This window comes from Perognathus longimembris, chromosome 2, assembly GCF_023159225.1.
Source record: "Perognathus longimembris pacificus isolate PPM17 chromosome 2, ASM2315922v1, whole genome shotgun sequence".
Lineage (NCBI taxonomy): Eukaryota > Metazoa > Chordata > Mammalia > Rodentia > Heteromyidae > Perognathus > Perognathus longimembris.
Genome location: NC_063162.1, coordinates 78,006,110 through 78,024,531, shown reverse-complemented (window position 1 = coordinate 78,024,531; position 18,422 = coordinate 78,006,110). Strand labels below are relative to the sequence as shown.

Below are 18,422 nucleotides of genomic sequence, written 5' to 3'. Positions count from 1 at the left end.
GCCCAGAAATGCAACAAATCAAAGAAAGGTTGGACAGATGGGACTACATCAAACTGAAGAGCTTCCGCAGAGCAAAGGACATAGCTTGCAAAATAAATAGAGAGCCCACAGATTGGGAGAAGATCTTTATTGGCTGTAAAACAGACAAAGGCCTCATATCTAAAATATATGCAGAACTCAAAAAATTAAATTCCTCTAAAACAAATCCTCAATGATCCCACGGCATCCTCAACAAATGAGCCAAAGATCTAAAAAGAGACTTCTCTGAAGAGGAAATAAGAATGGCCAAGAGACATGAAAAAGTGCTCTACATCACTGGCCATAAAAGAAATGCAAGTAAAAACAACACTGAGATTCAACCTCACCCCAGTAATAATGTTCATTATCAGGAAAATGAATAATAGCAAATGCTGGAGGGGATGTGGCCAAAAGGGAACCCTACTTCCTTGTTGGTGGGAATGTAAACTTGTTCAACCACTCTGGAAAGCAGTAGGGAGGTTCCTCAGAAGGCTAAACATAGAGCTTCCCTACGACCCAGTAGCCCCACTTTTGGGCATCTACCCAAAAGATTACAAGCAAGACCACACTAAAGCCACCAGCACATCTATGTTCATCACAGCACAATTTGTCCTTGCTAAAATATGGAACCAACCCAGATGCCCCTCAGTAGATCAAGAAAATGTGGTACATACACACAATGGAATTCTATGCCTCTATCAGAAAGAATGACACTGCCCCATTCGTGAAGAAATGGAAGGACTTGAAATAAAATCATACTAAGTGAAGTGAGCCAGACCCAAAGAAACATGGACTCTATGGTTTCCCTCATAGGTAATAATTAGTGTATGTCTAGGATAGTCATACCAGAAGATCACAATACCTCAAAAGCTATGCCCGTATGAACACATAAGATGATGCTAAGAGAAATGAACTCCACGTTGTGGAAACAAGTGGTATATCATTGTTGTAGTTACTTTCAATATACCATGTGAAACCATACCTTTTTTATTTTTTCCTGTATTCCCTTCCCATGGTTTTATCCCTGTGATCATCATAACTGATCTCAGTACCCTGGATACTGTATATACATGTATTGGAACTTAGGGAAGGGAAAGGGAATACTGAAATCAAGAGACAAAGGATAAAAAGACAAATCATTGCAACCGTAATACTTACAAAACCATTTGATGTAAACCAACTGTACAACTCATGGGCGGGGGGATGGAGAAGTGGAGGGGGCGGAAACGAGGGAGGAGGTAACAAGATGGATAAGAAATGTACTTGCCTTACATATGAAACTAACTACACCCTCTGTACTTCAATTTGGAAATAAAGAAGAAAAAAATGTGAGAAATAGCCTACTGTAAATGAATTAGAAATGCCAGACCTGCCTTGCTTTAATGTAGAGAAGGTATCTAAACATTTAGAGAGATTAGAATACTAGAGTGGAGAGATTAGAATACTAGAGTGGATTTTTCACTTTAGATATACTTACGATAAGAAATAAATTTGAAACAGACCCCAGCACTGTGGGTGTAGTAACTGTGAGTCCTCAGTTGGATAACCTAAATGTAGTTTAGGTTGGCAGAAGCCAGCTGGCAGTCCCAATTACTAAAAGCGGGATGAATATATAATAACATCGGTTAAAGGGGCATTACAGTAGCATGATATAAAAAGACCACTGAAATTTATGAGTCAATCCTGGTGTATTTAGGTGAAATAAGTGTTTAAATTCTTTTTTTTTGCCGGTCCTGGGTCTTCAACTCGGGGCCTGAGCACTATCCCTGGTTTCTTTTTGCACAAGGCTAGCACTCTGCCAGCTTGAGCCACAGCTCCACTTCCAGCTTTTTCTATATATGTGGTGCTGAGGAATCAAAATCAGGGCTTCATGTATATGAGGCAAGCACTCTTGCCAGTAGGACATATTCCCAGCCCAGTGTTCAAATTTTTACTTCATATATGTAAGTAGAAAATTCTAGATATGAATAAAATTTGAACTCAAATCCTAAGAACATTGTCATGTCCCCTCAATCATTTTTTACCTGTGAGCCATTTTTAGAATCACATCACACTCAAATGAAGGGGGACTCATCAGGAAGGACCATAGCATACTTTTGAAAGTATTAATCTTTCTCTATCATCCTTACAGGGGCATTTGCCCTCTTTATCAGGTAAATGCTCATTGAGGAGGAAGGAAATAGTCAGACCTTTCAGGAACAATTGATTACTTCTCAGAGCTGACACTGATTCCAGAGGTTTAAAATGTTTCTGTACCATTCTAGTCAGTTTAGGGGCCTATAGGTATCAGGTGATCAATGAAGTTTTGGTTTATGTCTGTCTCAGAAGAGGTCTAGCAGATCTCTGAACCCATCCTGTGGTTATTTCTCTTATTTCCAGCCTTCATAATTGAAATAGACATACTTAGCAGAAAGCCTACATTGGCTCCTTAACATGTGGAGTGTGGTGGAAAAGATCATTTGATGCTATTGTGATTGTTTTGGCCTTGAAAATAGTAAATCCAAAAGATTTTTATTGGGCTTAGTTCTTTGATTAGTCTCTCTTATTTTTCTTGTTTCTTGTACTATTTCCTTTGCTCCTTTTCTTTTATTAACTTTCGTTTCTTTACCCTCTTGATTTTTCTGGCAAATTGTACCTCCTTACCCTTCCTTTATCCTAGAACCCTAATCTCTTCTACTGACAGCTAAGCTTCCACATCACCACTCCCCATCATAACTATTCTCTACACAAACACTGAGTATATTCCATTCCATATTGCACTACCTATCTAACATGTCTCTTGCCTCATACCTCCTACCCCAACGAACATGGCTATAGCCCTAATGTTTACCATTAAAAAAAAAGAAGAAACTAACCCTTTGAACATGTAGTGAGACTGGAACGAACACTGGTACTCTACTGTTATATAAGATTACAATATCTCTACAGATGGATAAGGTACTAGAGATGACATATACCCCACACCAGTGCAGGAACACATCTTATCAAACCATCAACCATCTAGTCAACAGGATGATATCAGGCATTAAAATGGTCTTCCAGTAAGTAAAACTCACCACAGAAATACAAGAAATAAGAGAAATCGGGGAAGTAAAACACCCACTGGGGGGTGGGGGGAGCTATTACAACGAAGAAAGAGAATGGTTGTGAACCATACAACAAAGTATTAGAATGATAGAGGAAATATTATACATTGGGCTCAAAGAACTACTGATAGAAATGTTTGATGAAATGGTAAATTTGACATGGAATTTTGTAAATGCAGTGAGGCTAATCAGAGAGTAAAGGAACAATTCATGGAGAAGACAAGTTAAATAAATTTCAACAGATACAAAGGAGTTCAGTGGAAATATAGCCGAACAGTTAAAAGTGATAAAAAAATTCAAATAGTGTAATTTCTTAGAAAGGCAAAAATCAAAGTTCAACAAAATAAAACACTGGGAAGCAGGTACTGGGAAAGGGTGGGATGAAGTCAAGGAAAAATGCGTGGACAAGTGAGAAGTTAAAAGGGGGAGAATGCAGTTTAACAATCAGGCATATCCTACAAAATTAAGAAGACAAGAAAAGGGAGGGGAGGGAAAGGATAGATGATAAAGTTGAAAGGGGTAACATTGATCAAGATATTGTATTCAGAAACTACTTTGTTAAATGGCACATCCCTTGTACAACTACTTAAAGATAATTAAAAAATACTCATGAAAACAAAGAGAAGGCAGAAATAAATCAACAAAATAGTTAATGCAGGACTTGGAAAAGTATGTCATTAAAGAGGCAGAAAATGAAAAATGATAAAATACAAAATAGAGTAATAAGAAGAAAGCTTCTGCTGCATAATAGATGACATGGAATACAGAGAATACAGTTAAGAAATTGAATGCATGTCCAAAAAAATTAGAAAATCAAGGGAATGGTTAGGGTTGACACGGATGGGAAGGAATGATGTATTTATAAACTCAATTTTAAGTAGTCCTATACAAATATGTAATGCTAATAAAAATAAGTAAATTGACATTCTAATTAAAACCACTTTGCACAAATATTAAAAAAAATAAATTTTAAACTAAATTTAGTAATTAAAAACAAAGAAGATGAGAAGATTGTGATTCCTACTGCATCTCCAACTCCTGTCTGGACCGTGCAGAAGACAGATGGATTTTGCAGAATGCAGGATGGTATCATAAACTTATCCCCATTGTGACAGTGATTCCACTTGTAAATGCTATCCCAGATATGATTTTTTTGCTTGATAAAGTTAATGTATCTTCCAGATACCTAATCTGTAGTTATTTATTTAGCAGTTACCTTTTTCTTTTCTTTTCTGTGCTGGTGCTGGAGCTTGAACTCAAGGCCTCATGCTTTTATTTAGTTCAGTTTTCTTGCTCGGGGATGTCATTCTACCACTTGAGCCACTCTCCTAGTCTGGTTTTTTTTTTTTTTTTTTCCTGGTTAATTGGAATTGGAACATTGCAGACTATTCTGCTACGTCTGTCTTCACACCATTATATTGTAGGTGCCAGGCTTCTGAGTAGGTAGGTTTACAGATTTGGGCCACTAGTGCCCAGCAACTTGCATTTTTTCATTACCCTTGTCCATAGGGGTCACCAAGAGAACTTTGCTTTCAGCTGACCCAAAACAGCAATACACTTTCAGTGTCCTACCTCAGAAATAAGTACATTTCTATCTAGGCCTGTGTTAAAATTCATTTCACAGGGATCTTGATTGCCTTTCCCCTCCACAAGATGTCACACTAGTCTTTTATACTGCTAACTTTGGCAAGACATTTTGCATGTCAGAATTCAGGATGTAAACTAAAACTTGAGAGCCTTCTACCTCAGTGAAATATCCAGGATCCTAATGGTATGGATTATAACAAATATATATGGCGGTTTCTACAGCCAAAGAGGTACCATACTTACTGGGAAGATTTAGAATTGGGCAGCAGCATAGACCTATTTGGATGTTACTCTTGCTGATTTTCGGCATGTTGCTTTGAAAGTATAATGGTTCTTGTGCAATTAGATGCTGATTCATGGGATATTGATCTGGTCAATTATGAGAAGTATTATAAATTAAAGAAGTTTGGGGAAGAGGCAGGTGGGTAGAACTCCCTTGAGTGGGGAATAAAAGTGAAGATATTTATGTCCCATGGGAATGTTCACATGATTAAAGGAAAGGAAAGGATCATGTATTTAATGAGCCTCTTTGCTCAGCCACTTCATTTATTGTCAGGGGGCTCATGAACAAATTTGATCATTGTGCCAATGATGGAGGTTATGAATGGACACAACATGGGCTTCCACTCATCAAGGCTATTCTGACTATGGCCACTGCTAAGTGCCCAGTTTACCAGCTGCTAAAATAACTCTGAGCCACCTCATCTAACGTGATGATTCACCAACCTAGTAGCAGGTTGTTTGCATTGAGCCCTTTCATGCTGAGTCAGCTTTTCCTTTTTACTGAAATAATTACTTATGGTCTGCATGCAAGAAGTCAGGTGTTTTGTTTTGTTTAGTTTTGTCTTTGTTTTGCCAGTCCTTGGGACTTGAACTCTGGGCCTGGACACTGTCCCTGAGCCTTTTTGTGCTCAAGGCTAATGCTCTACCACTTAAGACACAGCACTACTCTGGCTTTTCTAAGTAGTATTGGCAATAAGAGCCTCTCCAGGACTGTTCTGCTGCCGCTGGCTTCAAACTGAGATCCTCAGATCTCAGCCTCCTGAGTAGTTAGGATTACAGGTGTGAGCTTCCGGCAGCTCAGCTAAGAAGTAGGTTTTCCTGAACCTGCCCCACATAGCACCACAAAATCCTTTATCCACATGGTGTTTCATATTGCCCTCCTGATCAGAGAACCGACTTGACTGAATATGAACTATGACAGAGTGTCATACTCATGGTTGTCCTGGAACATGTAACTTGACAGTGTACTATGGCTTTTTAGAGATTCAGCTATAGCACCCACAGTGTATTAAATGAGTGGAAAGAGCAAGAGGCATCTCATTACTACCAGTTAAATTCTGGCTTTTCCTGTTTTCCAATGACTGTACAACTATTGAGCAGACTTTATTACCCCTGAGTCAGATTGAAGGACTAGATACTCATGTGTTCACCATGGATTGACACATTACTACCCAAGAGAAGAGTGGAGAAATGAAAATTCTTTTTATTTACTTTCTACTTGGCCTTTCATATATCATCCCAATGTGACAAGTGGTGAGAGGAAAAAGTCTGTACGCTCTCTTTCTCTCAAGGTTTTTCCTCCCTGTGATATTTGCTTTTGTAGAACAGTTATCAGCTAACAGTTGTCTTATTAAACTGCTCTTATTGACTGAAGGTTGCCAAGAAACTTAAAGGAATTAATTATAATGTCTCTCATTGGTTATAAAGTCTCTAGCTGGAATGACTTTTACTTATGAGACTTTTATTTTTGCTTTGTATGTAATATCTATCCACCATTATTAAAATCATGTTAACATGAAGGTGCAAGGAGTATTTTATCAACTTTCTTCATAGTAGTGGTAAGAACTCTGTCATTCATTGTTTTGTGTGAGTGTATCATGTGATCTGTTTGCTTTTTTTTTAATCATTCTCTACCTCTAGTTTTCTTTAATTCTGGTCCTGAAGTACAGCTTTTGTGAACTACAAATGAGTCTTGTTGTATATACTGTTTATGCTGTTGTAAGTCTGCATTTTTATAGTATTTGTTATTACTTCATAAAGAATAATTAAGGTTGATTTCCGCTCCCCCCCCCCCCGTGAATATCCAGTCATTCTAGTGCTGATGGCTGAAAAGTCTTATTTTTTCCTTACTGAATTTTGTTGACAATAAAAATGTGTATGTCTGGGGCTGAGAATGTGGCTTATTGGTAAGAGTGCTTGCCTAGCATGCATGAAGCCCTGGGTTCAATTCCTCAGTACCACATAAACAAGAAAAAGCCAGACATGGCACTGTGGCTCCAGTGGTAGAGTGCTAGCCTTGACCACAGAGAGGCTCAGGGACAGTGTCCAAGCTCTGAGCTCAAGTCCCAGGACTGGCAAAAAAAATAAGTATGTCTATTTCTACATTATTTGTTCCTTTGACTATGACATACTTCAGGCTATTCTGAGATATTTTTTTTGTTCTTTTTTTTCCATATCTCCTTGAACTTGTTTTGCATGTACCATACCACTTTAGCCACATCCTAGCCATTTTTTATTTTGTTTATTTTGGAATAGGTTTCTTATTTTTGCCAGGAAATAGCCCCTTAACTATTGATCTGACCCTGCTCTTGCACAGCTAGAATTATAGGTGTGCCAGCAGGCCCAGGTTAGTTATTCTTGTGACAGGATCTTGCTAACTTTTTGTCCAGCCTGGCCTGGAATTAGGACATTCTTATCACTCTGCCTCCATATACTGAGAGTCATGGCATTCTCAGCCTAGATTACAACAGCTCTGTTTTAGTATACTGTTTGGATACTATTACATGATCAGTTAAGTTTCTATTTTGAGTACTTTCTACTTCTAAGTAAATACCCTGTAAGGGTCCATAAGACATATACTGGGATTTATATTGGAATTGTGTAGAAAATGTAGTTTGGGTGAGAATTAGTATTTTAACATATTTATCCTTCCAGCCAGTGAATTTATTACATTTCTTCAGTCATTTATAACATTTAAATTTTTCCTAAGTTATGTGTTAGCTTTTTCCTCATCAGAGTCTATACGCATTTTGCTTTACTTTATGTCAAGTTTGTATTTAGTGTAATTATAAATATTTTTAAATGGTTACATTTGATAGTATAAAGTGTCATTTGTTGTTTATAGAATATAGTTTATCTCTGCTTTTAAATTCAGTTGACAGTATTTGTATTAAGTTGTTTGGTGTCAGTCTTGCCATCTTGCTATTTCTGTCCATCCATCTGTTTTTAAAACTATCCCTTTATTCTGCCTTCTTTTGATTGTACCTTTTCAAATTGATTCTGTTTTATAAATCTGTTATTTTTGTTCTGAGGATTCTGTCTTCTGAGGAAGGATTTCTTTCTTCCTCATTGTTTCATCAAATTTATTTTTGGTGTTGTCACTGTTGGTGGTGCTGTTTCTGGGGCCTGAACTTCAACTCTGAGCACTGTCCCTGAGCAATTTGCTGAAAGCTAACACTCTACCATTTGAGTCACAGCTTAACTTCCAGCTTTTTGGTGGACTAAGTTCTTGTCCTGCCTGGGTTTGAACCTTGGTCCTCAGATCTTAACTTCCATTGTAGCTAGAATTACAGATATAAGCCACACTCACCTGACTTTGATCAGTTTTTTTAAACTTATTTTTTTCTTTGTTGTTTTAAGTGGTTTTGCTTCAAGTTTTAACATATATACTTGAAATTATTACTGAAAGAGTAGTTTACCCTCCTAAAAAATACACGAGCCTTCATGCCATTTAGCTCTCATGAATTGCTTTCATGTTTATGCTTTGTTTTATCAATAGTAATTACTTATTGTCAAAGTGATGTACAGAGGGGTTACAGTTTCATATGTAAGGCCATGGGTACATTTCTTTTACTATTTGTTACCTTCTCCCTCACTCCTCCCTCCCCCCTTCCCATTCCCTCTCCTCCCATGAGTTGTTCAGTTGGTTTACACCAAATGGTTTTGCAAGTATTGCTTTTGGAGTTGTTTTTCTTTTTATCCTTTGTCTCTCGATTTTGATATTCCTTTTCACTTCCCTAGTTCTAACACCAGTATATACGGTATCCAGTGTACTCAGATGAGATACAGTGAGAGCGTGGGGACAACAACAGGAAGGGGATACAGGAGGAACATCAACAAAAGAAGCTATATTGCCATTTATATTTTTCTAGTTAAGATTATTTCAGAAGGCCATTGGCTATGTTAGTCTACAATTTTATATACTTCCTCAGTTTTCTTTCCTTCTGACATATCAAGATTCCTTTTTCTATTATTCTTATCCTCTCAAAATTTATTTTGCCACCTAATTTGGGAGTTAATTGTTTTCATCAGTTTAAGAATACTTTTAGCCAGAATCATTCTGAAAGTGCTGTTTCCCTTTTGCCTTGGGATTTCAATTCACTGTATTTTTCATTTTCATATTGGTTTCTCTACTTTACTTGTTCACTCTTACAGGTTTTTCCTGTTTATGTTTTACATTGTGAGTAATTTCTTCACATATTTATTGCATTTCACTTTTCTAGATTGGCTGTCAATTGAATTTTTAATTTTATTCTGTTTATTTGTAGTTCACATAGGTGTAATTTTCAAATATGCTTTCTGGGTTTTGTGTTCTGATTTCATTTTCATGTCTTTATATTTTAAATGTACTTTATGTCCTTTTTCTATAGTTGATATTCCATCATCTGATGATTGAATCTGGCTGTTTGTTGAATGGTATACTTTATAATTCGGGTTGATGAGTCATGAGTATAGTCATGAGTATTAGGCTTTTATTGACAAATAGCTAGTTGGTCTAATTTGCTGAAGCCAGAGATGTACTTTTGAGTACAAACAAGAGAGCAGTCCATAAGCAGTTGATAATGTGGTCAAGACATTTGTGCCTGAGGAAGGGTCTAGCAACTTTGAGGGGGTTATATCTCTCTTATCCCAATATCTGCACATTTAAAAAAAATAAATCTTTGAAAGAGTATATCAGTTATAGTATGTTAACAGTATCTGCTAGTTCTTAACTGTACTGATTTTTCTCAGTTGTCTGTATATTATCAAAATGTGAAGGAATCAGAACATTACATATTCAGATTATGTCTTTCTCTTCTATATAAAGGTATATTTGTAAATACTTTATGTATAGAAATGACATCTTTTTAAAATTTTTACATAATATTTATATTCTATGATATAAGACCAAGAAAGGCCTTGGAACTTTGTTTTATGCTGATTCTACCTTATTATTCTAAATTTACATTTGTTTGTAGCTAATAAGTTTTTTTCTCCAAATTCCATTTCTATTTTAGGCTAAAACTCTCATAGAAAGATTTTTTAATCAACAAGTAGAAGCTATTGGCAGACGTTCAGAACCATTGCCTGAAATATACTATATTGAAGGTACCCTCCAAATGGTTTGGATCAATCGCTGCTTTCCAGGGTATGGAATGAATGTCCTGAAGCATCCAAAATGTCCTGAGTGCTGTGGTATGTAATGAACTGTGCTCTTATGTTTTGTATGGATGAGAATTCTCACATTTTCATTGTGTCTAAGAGAATGCATCTCTTATCTTAAGGTTATTTAAAGTAGTGTTTAAAAAGACCATAGGCTAAAGCTGTAAAAGAATAAAACTGGTCAGGGGTTGGTGATTTGGGTATGTAATCCTGTCTACTCAGGAAGCAGAGGTCTGAGGATTGTGGTTTGAAGCCAGTCCAGGCAGGAAAATTCACAAGACTCTTACTTAACCTAAATTAACCAGCAGAAAGCTGGAAGTGGAGTTGTGGCTCAAGTAGTAGAGCACTAGCCCTGAGTGGGAAATGGGACAGCACTTAGGCCCTGAGTTCACACAAAAAGAATTACAAAACAAAAAGAATAAAAGCTGGCTTCACTTTAGTCTTGGTATTAATATTATGGCAAAGGTGATTGCCATGCAGTTGTTAGGGAAGAAACACAGATATAGAAACAAGGCACTTGATTTATTTCCCCTAAGACAAGTAACATACCTTTTAGAATCTATTATTGATAAGTTTAGCTCTGTTTTGCTTTGAAATAACTACTTGAGTTATTTGTTGCAGCTTTTTTTTTCCCTGACATAGTCTTAGCACTGTAGGATATGAGCAACTCTGTCATACATTTATCTTCCTGCTTTGTTAGAGAAGCACGACTTTCATGGTGGTAGTTGGTTTAACATGCATACAGTAGACACAGTATTTGCATTTCTGTTATTAAGAATTGATTAGGCCAAATATTAATTCTAAAAATGTTTCCAGCATAGTTGATACTAAGTACCATTTTCATTCAGTCTTCTCTGATTAATTTTCCTTAAGTTAGATTAAAAGCCCTCCAGTTATTTAAGTAGTAAGTATATTCTTTAAACCTTGATTTGTCTAGATTCTGCTTTGTAATTTTTCTTGTTTTTGTTTAAATATATCAAAATTGGCAAAATATTCTGAAAACATTATCTTAGGAAATACAGTGTAAATTTAACAAAACACATACACACCAATTTTGTAAAATTTTGATGATGGGAAACTGCACGTATCACTGTAGAGCACTGATAAAAATGAAGAAATCCTAGAAATACACATAAAATAACAGTCTACATGCATTTATATTTGTATTCAATAAAGATTTAAGATAAACTAAAAATTTTCAGTATCAAGTGTAGCTTTTTCAAGTGAATAGTAGTTTTGAACCTATGAGGATTACAAATAATGTCACCTTTAAATAACATATACTGTTTGGTGTAAGTGAACTGAACACCGCAGGGGGGGAAAGGGGGAGGGGGGTATGAGGGACAAGGTAACAAAGAGTACAAGAAATGTATCCAGTGCCTAACGTATGAAACTGTAACCTCTCTGTACATCAGTTTTATAATAAAAACTTAAAAAAAATAACATATATATTTATCCTGAAATGGTATTACTAATTATACCTTTATACTTTCATTGTTAAGTAATTATCAATTGTTAAATAGATAAAGTTGTTTTAAAATGTATTTAGACTATAAATTTATCTTGCTTACATATTCAACTTTGAATATGTTGATCAGAAACAACAACAAAGAAGTTTATATGCATTCTTTTACTTGAAGTAAAGTAGTTCTTTCATCACTGAGAAAACATTTCTTCTTTAAATCTACAAAACTCTCATTCTTTATTTGAATCATTACATTTCTGAGGAACCTAAATTAATAAAAAGTTATGGTCAAAGAATAGGTTTTTCTCTGAATTAGTACTAGAATTTGTTGCCTAAATTTTGAATACCAGGAAACTGGCACTTGTATGGTATGGGGGAGGTTATAGGTTGGTGGGAGAATACAGTCATGATATTCAATGGGTATCCTATGAAACTAAGAAAATTAAGGGAAAGGATTGGGTTAGGAAGGATGGGAGAGAATGATGAAAGTGATATTGATCAATTGATTAAGATCCATTACACTTACAAAATGATTTGTTGAATGGTAACTTCATTGTATACTACTTAAAGATAATAAAAATATAATTTTAAAAAGCTATACTTAGTTTAGACAAAGCAGGGCATCTAATAGGAGCACACCTAACTGATTGGATGAAATGCCATAAATATTTGAAAGAATTAGCAATAAAATGTAAACTTCCTGGATCAGAATCTTAAATCTAACAAAAAAAAAGAGGTTCTGGCTATGATAGAGTAGCATAAAGCAAGTGTATACCAAAGGAGTCAGTGAACATGGGAAATTTACTTATTATTTGGACAGGTATCAGGGCATAAGGATTCCAAGAAAAAAGATCCTGGAGAGAAGGAACGTGAAAGTAAATAGATGATAGTTGCCTTTGTATCTATGCAGGCCATTGAGTGGCCTATTTTTATTTTATTTATTTTATTTTTTTATTTTTGGCCAGTCCTGGTCATTGGACTCACAGCCTGAGCACTGTCCCTGGCTTCTTTTTGCTCAAGGCTAGCACTCTGCCACCTGAGCCACAGCACAACTTTGGGATGTTTTCTATATGTATGGTGCTGGGGAATCGAACCCAGGGCTTCTTGTATACAAGGCAAGTACTCTTGTCAGTAGGCCATATTCCCAGCCCCTGGGTGACCTATTGATGTACTAAAAATCAACAGTTGTCAGCTTAGAATACTATACCCAGTAGTAATACCTGACAAAAGTGATTACAAAATATAAACACCTCTAGAACAACATTACATAACTGAATTTGTCATAGGCTACACTATATGACATATTGCAGTGAATGCATCAGAAATGACAGGCACGGTGTTTGTGAAGCAACAGTGAAAGAGATGAAAGGCAGCTATGCCCCACCATACAATTTAACTACAGAAAGCAAGAAAATCTTACCTACCTATTATTCTGACAGGCAAATTATATCCAAAAATATAAAAAATAAAAACAATTCAGTAGTGGAATAATAATTCAAAAATTACCCAGATTTCATGTTTTTAACATTTTTTCATTTTAGGGGACCACATGATTTTGTTAGGTCTATTTCATAGTAATTCTGGGCACATCTGCCATATCTCCAAGGAACAGTGTTTTTTTGAATATTGTAGACATTGAATTTAAACATATCATTTTAACTAATAGAATTTTAATGTGTAAATTTATTGGTGTTAAGTCAAACTATCACTGTTATCTATTTCAAACCTTTTTCTTATTCTAAATACAAATTCTTTGTCAGTTAAACAATAACTCCACTTTCCATGTTCTTGGCTCTTAATAATTATTTAGCTTTCTATCAATTTTTCTGTTCTAGGTTTCTGATGTAAAAGAAACCATACAGTATTTATCCTGTGTGTCTAGCTGATTTCCATTTAAGTATTTTCAAGCTTTATCCATACAATAGCATGCATAAAAATGAAGTTCTTTTTAAGATTGAATTGTATATTCAACATGTTAATCTGTTGGATCTATGGAGGCACATTTACTTCTTTCCATATTTGGGCTATGTTGAATGGTGCTGCTATGAGACTTGTTGTTAAGATAACTTTCTGAGCCTTTTTTACGTCCTTCACCTATACTTAAGAGTGGAGTTACTGAATCATGTGATAATTTTTTAAGTGCTCCTGCTGTTTTCTACAGAAACTATTTTATTGTACTGCCACCAAAGCATCGCAGTTGTGATTTCTCTTTGTATTCTCACCAACATGGTTAGTATTTGTTTTTAATATCTATGAATGAGAAACAAATAGAACTAATTATGGCTTAGCTTTTACTGTCACAGTGACTAATGTATAGAATTTTCGTTACTTACATTTTTGTTTATTATCTATTTGTATATTTTCTTTAGAGACATTTCTATTCAAGTCTTTTGCACAGTTTTAATATGATAAATTTTGAATTTTAGAAGTTCTGTATATGTTCTGAATTTTAAAACCCAAATCAGATATATTGTTTACACATATTTTCTTTCATTGTTTAGGATTTTCATTGTTGTTTGGGCAGTCCTGAAGCAGAGCACCATGATTGCTAAGCAAGCTTTATATCTCTTAAGCCACACACACCTCTAACCCTTTTTTTTGCTCTTAGTAATTTTTCGAGTAAGGTCTCAGATATTTTTCCAGAGGCCAACCTTGACTTGACCACGATCCTCCTACTTAGGATTTTGGCATAGATGACAGGACACATCATCCCCCAGCTTTTTTGTTCAGATTTTGGTTATCTTAAGTTCTTGTATGGATTGTCATCAAAGCATAGTCATCCTGATCTGTGAGCCACTTTGTCCACAGGCACTGCCTGTTGATTTGCGGGTATGAGCTTTTTTGTTTTGTTGGGTTTTACTCTTTTTTTTTTTTAATTGGTGCCAGATCTGGGGCTTGAATTTGGCCTGGTTGCTGTATTCAAACTTTGTGCTTAAGGCTAGTGCTCTACCACATGAGCTTCCTGCTTTTTGGTTGCTAATTGGGGATTGGAGTCTCAAAGTCAGGGCTGGCTTTGAACCATGACCCTCAGATTTCAGCCTCCTGAAGAGGTAGTATTACAGACATGAGCCACCGATGCCCAGCTTGGTTTTACTCTTCTTACTATTCTAAGATGCATAAAGTTGTAAATTCTAATGAAGTCCAAGTTACGCTTTTCTTTTACTGTATTTGTTATTGGTGTCTTGTCCAACAAGTCTTTACAAAATCCAATATCACAAACATTTCAACTTTGTAGGGGCTGGGAATATGGCCTAGTGGCAAGAGTGCTTGACTTGTCTGCATAAAGACCTGGGTTTGATTCCCCAATACCACATATATAGAAAACGGCCAGAAGTGGCACTGTGGCTCAAGTGGCAGAGTGCTAGCCTTGAGCAAAAAGAAGCCAGGGACAGTGCTCAGGCCCTGAGTCCAAGGCCCAGGACTGGCAAAGAAAAAACAACAACTCAACTTTGTAAAAGCCTTAGTTTTTATTTTAGTTCTAGTAACTATTTTGAGATAATTTCTATTTATGATGTAAGGCTATCCCTTAATTTATTTGCATGTGACTATCCAGTTTTTTAGCACAGTTTGTTAAAAATCTTAGCATTTACCCATGTTGAAAATCAGTAACCGTATTTGCAAGAGTATGTTTCTGAGCCTTCTGTTCTGTTCTAGTGGTCTCTGTGTCTATGTGATACTACCATAGTATGTTAATTCCTGTAGTATATGTAACAGATTGTATTAAATCTATAAATTTCCTTGGGTAGTATTGTTATTTTTAAAATAACTCATCTAGTTGGGCAATACTGGAGTTTGAACTCAGGGCCTCATACCTGGTGGCTCTGAAACTGAGCATTGCCTCCAGCTCTTCTTTGTAATGGTTAATTTGAGAGAATATCTTTATTTTCCCAAGCCTATGCCTGCCCTGGACTTAGATTTGCCTCTTTTACCCTTTACACTAAGGCTGCAATAAGAGGTTTATGCAATTACATCCGGTCTTCTGAATTTTTTTACCTAGGCTGGTCTTCAAGTGCAGTCCTCCTGATTGCAGCCTCCCAAGTAGTTAAGATTACAGATGCGGTATATGAATTTATTGGATATGTACAGATTAATTTTATTAAAATTTACTTTTATAGTAATAGCATACATCTCAGTTTTTAAAACTCCAGTCTGAGATTGTATCTAATATTAGATTGTTTTAACTGATTTACATAACAGTAGACCATATTTATAAGATTAATTCATATATTTCTTTTTAAAATAAAATTTTGATTTTGGTATGTTTTTATTCTATAAATATTTCAAGGCATAAACTATTTTCTTGTTGGTAGAAGTTATTTCTTACTCTTCAAGTTTTTATCCTAGACAAATGATTATCTCTTTTGTAGAAGCTGCTGTTTGTATCTTTAGCTGTTGTTCAAGATCTTTAATACTGAATCATAAAGTATGCAATCAATTAAAATAGGTCAGACTTTTCCACAGTTGTATTAATATTTTTACAACAAGGTATATGAAAAATCCTGTTTTTCCACATGTACATCAATACCTAGTATTATCAAGCTAAATATTTTCTAAATATAAGTATGATATGCATTTGATTTTCCTATGGCAAACATAATAAAATTTCAATATCATAAGTATTTTAAATGAACAATTTAGTGGTGGTAACTACATTTAGACTGTTGTGTAAAACCATTACTACCATCTCCAAACCTATTTTAGATTCCCAGACTGAAATTCCATACTCTAAATTCCCCTGTATTCTACAAATCATCATTCTGTAGTCTGCCTTTAAATTTGACATGGCCAACACCTTGAATAAATGGAATCCTCCTTCAGTATTTTACTTTTTATTACCTATTTCACTTAATATTCTTCTTATAGCACATGTGAGAATTCCCTTCCTTTTAAAGGATAAACGGTATATTGTTTGTCTGTGTGTATGTATGTATGTGTGTCTCTGGTGTGTCCACATTTGTATCACATTATGTTTTTTATACATATTAGGTTGCCACCATCTCTTAGTACTTCTGGGTAATATTGAATACAGGTTGCGTGTAAACACCTCTGGAAATCCTGCTTTCACAGTTCTTTTAATTATATACTATATTAGGCTAGGTTGCCATAGTATGAACTGGATGTTTTAAGCACAGAAAATAATTTTCTCATAGTTCTGATTGTTAGGGAAATGGAGAACAGAATAAGGGAAATGGAGAACAGAATAGGTTGGACTCGATCCTCAACAGGCAATGACTGTTTATTGAGGAACAGTGAGGGGCACAGACCTTCCTGCAGGATTGGAGATTGTGTGGGGGACTGGATTTTGGGGTGGCTTATGTAGGGTTTAACAAGGAAGCAGAAATAGAAAATAGGTTATGGTCTCTTGGATCCCAGGGCATTGTCCTTGGCCAGGCCCACAATGGAATGCTCCATGTGGTTTTTGTTGTTGTTGTTTTTTTTTGCCAGTCCTGGGCCTTGGACTTAGGGCCTGAGCACTGTCCCTGGCTTCTTTTTGCTCAAGGCTAGCACTCTGCCACTTGAGTCACAGCGCCACTTCTGGCCATTTTCTGTATATGTGGTGCCGGGGAATCGAACCCAGGGCTTCATGTATAGGAGGCATGCGCTCTTGCCACTAGGCTATATCCCTAGCCCTCCATGTGGTTTGAGGAGCTGTTTTCCCCTGGGAACCAAGGGTGGTGTCCTTGGCCAGGCCCAGATTGGAATAACCTGTCTGAGGACAGGCATGTGGTCAAGCTTGTTCATATGCACCTGGTGTCTTGCTTGATCTTGGGGAATAAGGCAGGAATCAATAATTCATATTCCATCTTTAGATACATAAAAGGATCCAGCCAAGAGGTAAGAAGCAAGTCCTTCACTGGTGATAGAAGTACAAGATCAAGCAGAGTTCCATTTAATTCATTTTCTAGTGAAAAGGCTATCTTAGAGATTGCAGATAGCCATATCTGATTGTCTCCACATGGCTTTTCCTTGGTGTATGGTGGAATGGTATGCAATCTTTTGGTGCTTTTTTTTTTTTTAAGAACAGGAATTTTTTTTATTTATTGTAAAGGTGATGTCTAGAGGGGTTATAGTTACATAAGTAAGGCAATGATTACATTTCTTTTCTAACATTGTTACTTGCTCCCTAGTTTTCTCCCCCTTTCCCTCCCCTCAACTCCCCTCTTTCCCCCTTGTAAAGTTCATTTCCAACATAGTGTCAAGTGAATATGGCTGTTGCATTGGTTTACCCTTTGTCCTCCTGTTTCTGTGATTCCCCTTCTCTTCCCCAAAGCAGATAATCTTATATACAAGACAGTGGGTAACAGAATCAAAAACAGTCACCATAGGGAATAAACGAGAGGGGGGAAAAAACAAAAGAAAAAGAAATCATTGCAGACAGTACACAAAAACAGAAAACAAACAACAACAACAACAAAACCCTCTTGTTCCCATATCTTAGAGTTCATTTCTATTAGCATTATTTTATAAGGTCATATATACATACCTATTGAGCTATTGTGATCCTCTACTAGGACTATATACTAATTATTACAAATGAAGGAAACCATGGAGCCTGTGTTTCTTTGGGTCTGGCTTACTAAAAATCATATTAAGTGAAGTAAACCAGATCTAAAGAAACATAGGCTCCATGGTTTCCCTTATTTGTAATAATTTTTGTGCCTCTTCTAAGATGATCCTCCATCAGATGAGGTCTGTTCCCTTTTCAGCCCATTTAATTTCCCTGTCTTTCAGGCACTGTCTAATTACAGCCTCAATGGGGGTCTGGGCTTCAGCATAACAACATTAACATCACAAGGTATGTAGACATCTCTTTGAAATTCTACTTTCAGTTCTTTTCAATT

At 36.0% G+C, this 18,422-nt stretch overlaps 1 protein-coding gene across 5 annotated transcripts in view; it reads left to right on the top strand.

Annotated features, from left to right (window-relative positions):
- Positions 1-18,422, top strand: part of LOC125346749 (zona pellucida binding protein) — an 84,745-nt gene that overhangs the window by 62,327 nt on the left and 3,996 nt on the right. For 3 of the 5 annotated variants that reach the window (XM_048339558.1, XM_048339557.1, XM_048339556.1), the window contains one exon: positions 9,971-10,148. The exons of 1 other annotated variant lie outside the window; for it this stretch is intronic. In XM_048339558.1, the coding sequence (XP_048195515.1) occupies positions 9,971-10,148 (178 nt within the window). Of the gene's footprint in view, positions 1-9,970; positions 10,149-18,312; positions 18,377-18,422 lie in introns of all 5 variants that reach the window. One more of the 5 variants, XR_007210024.1, reaches the window with a different exon arrangement.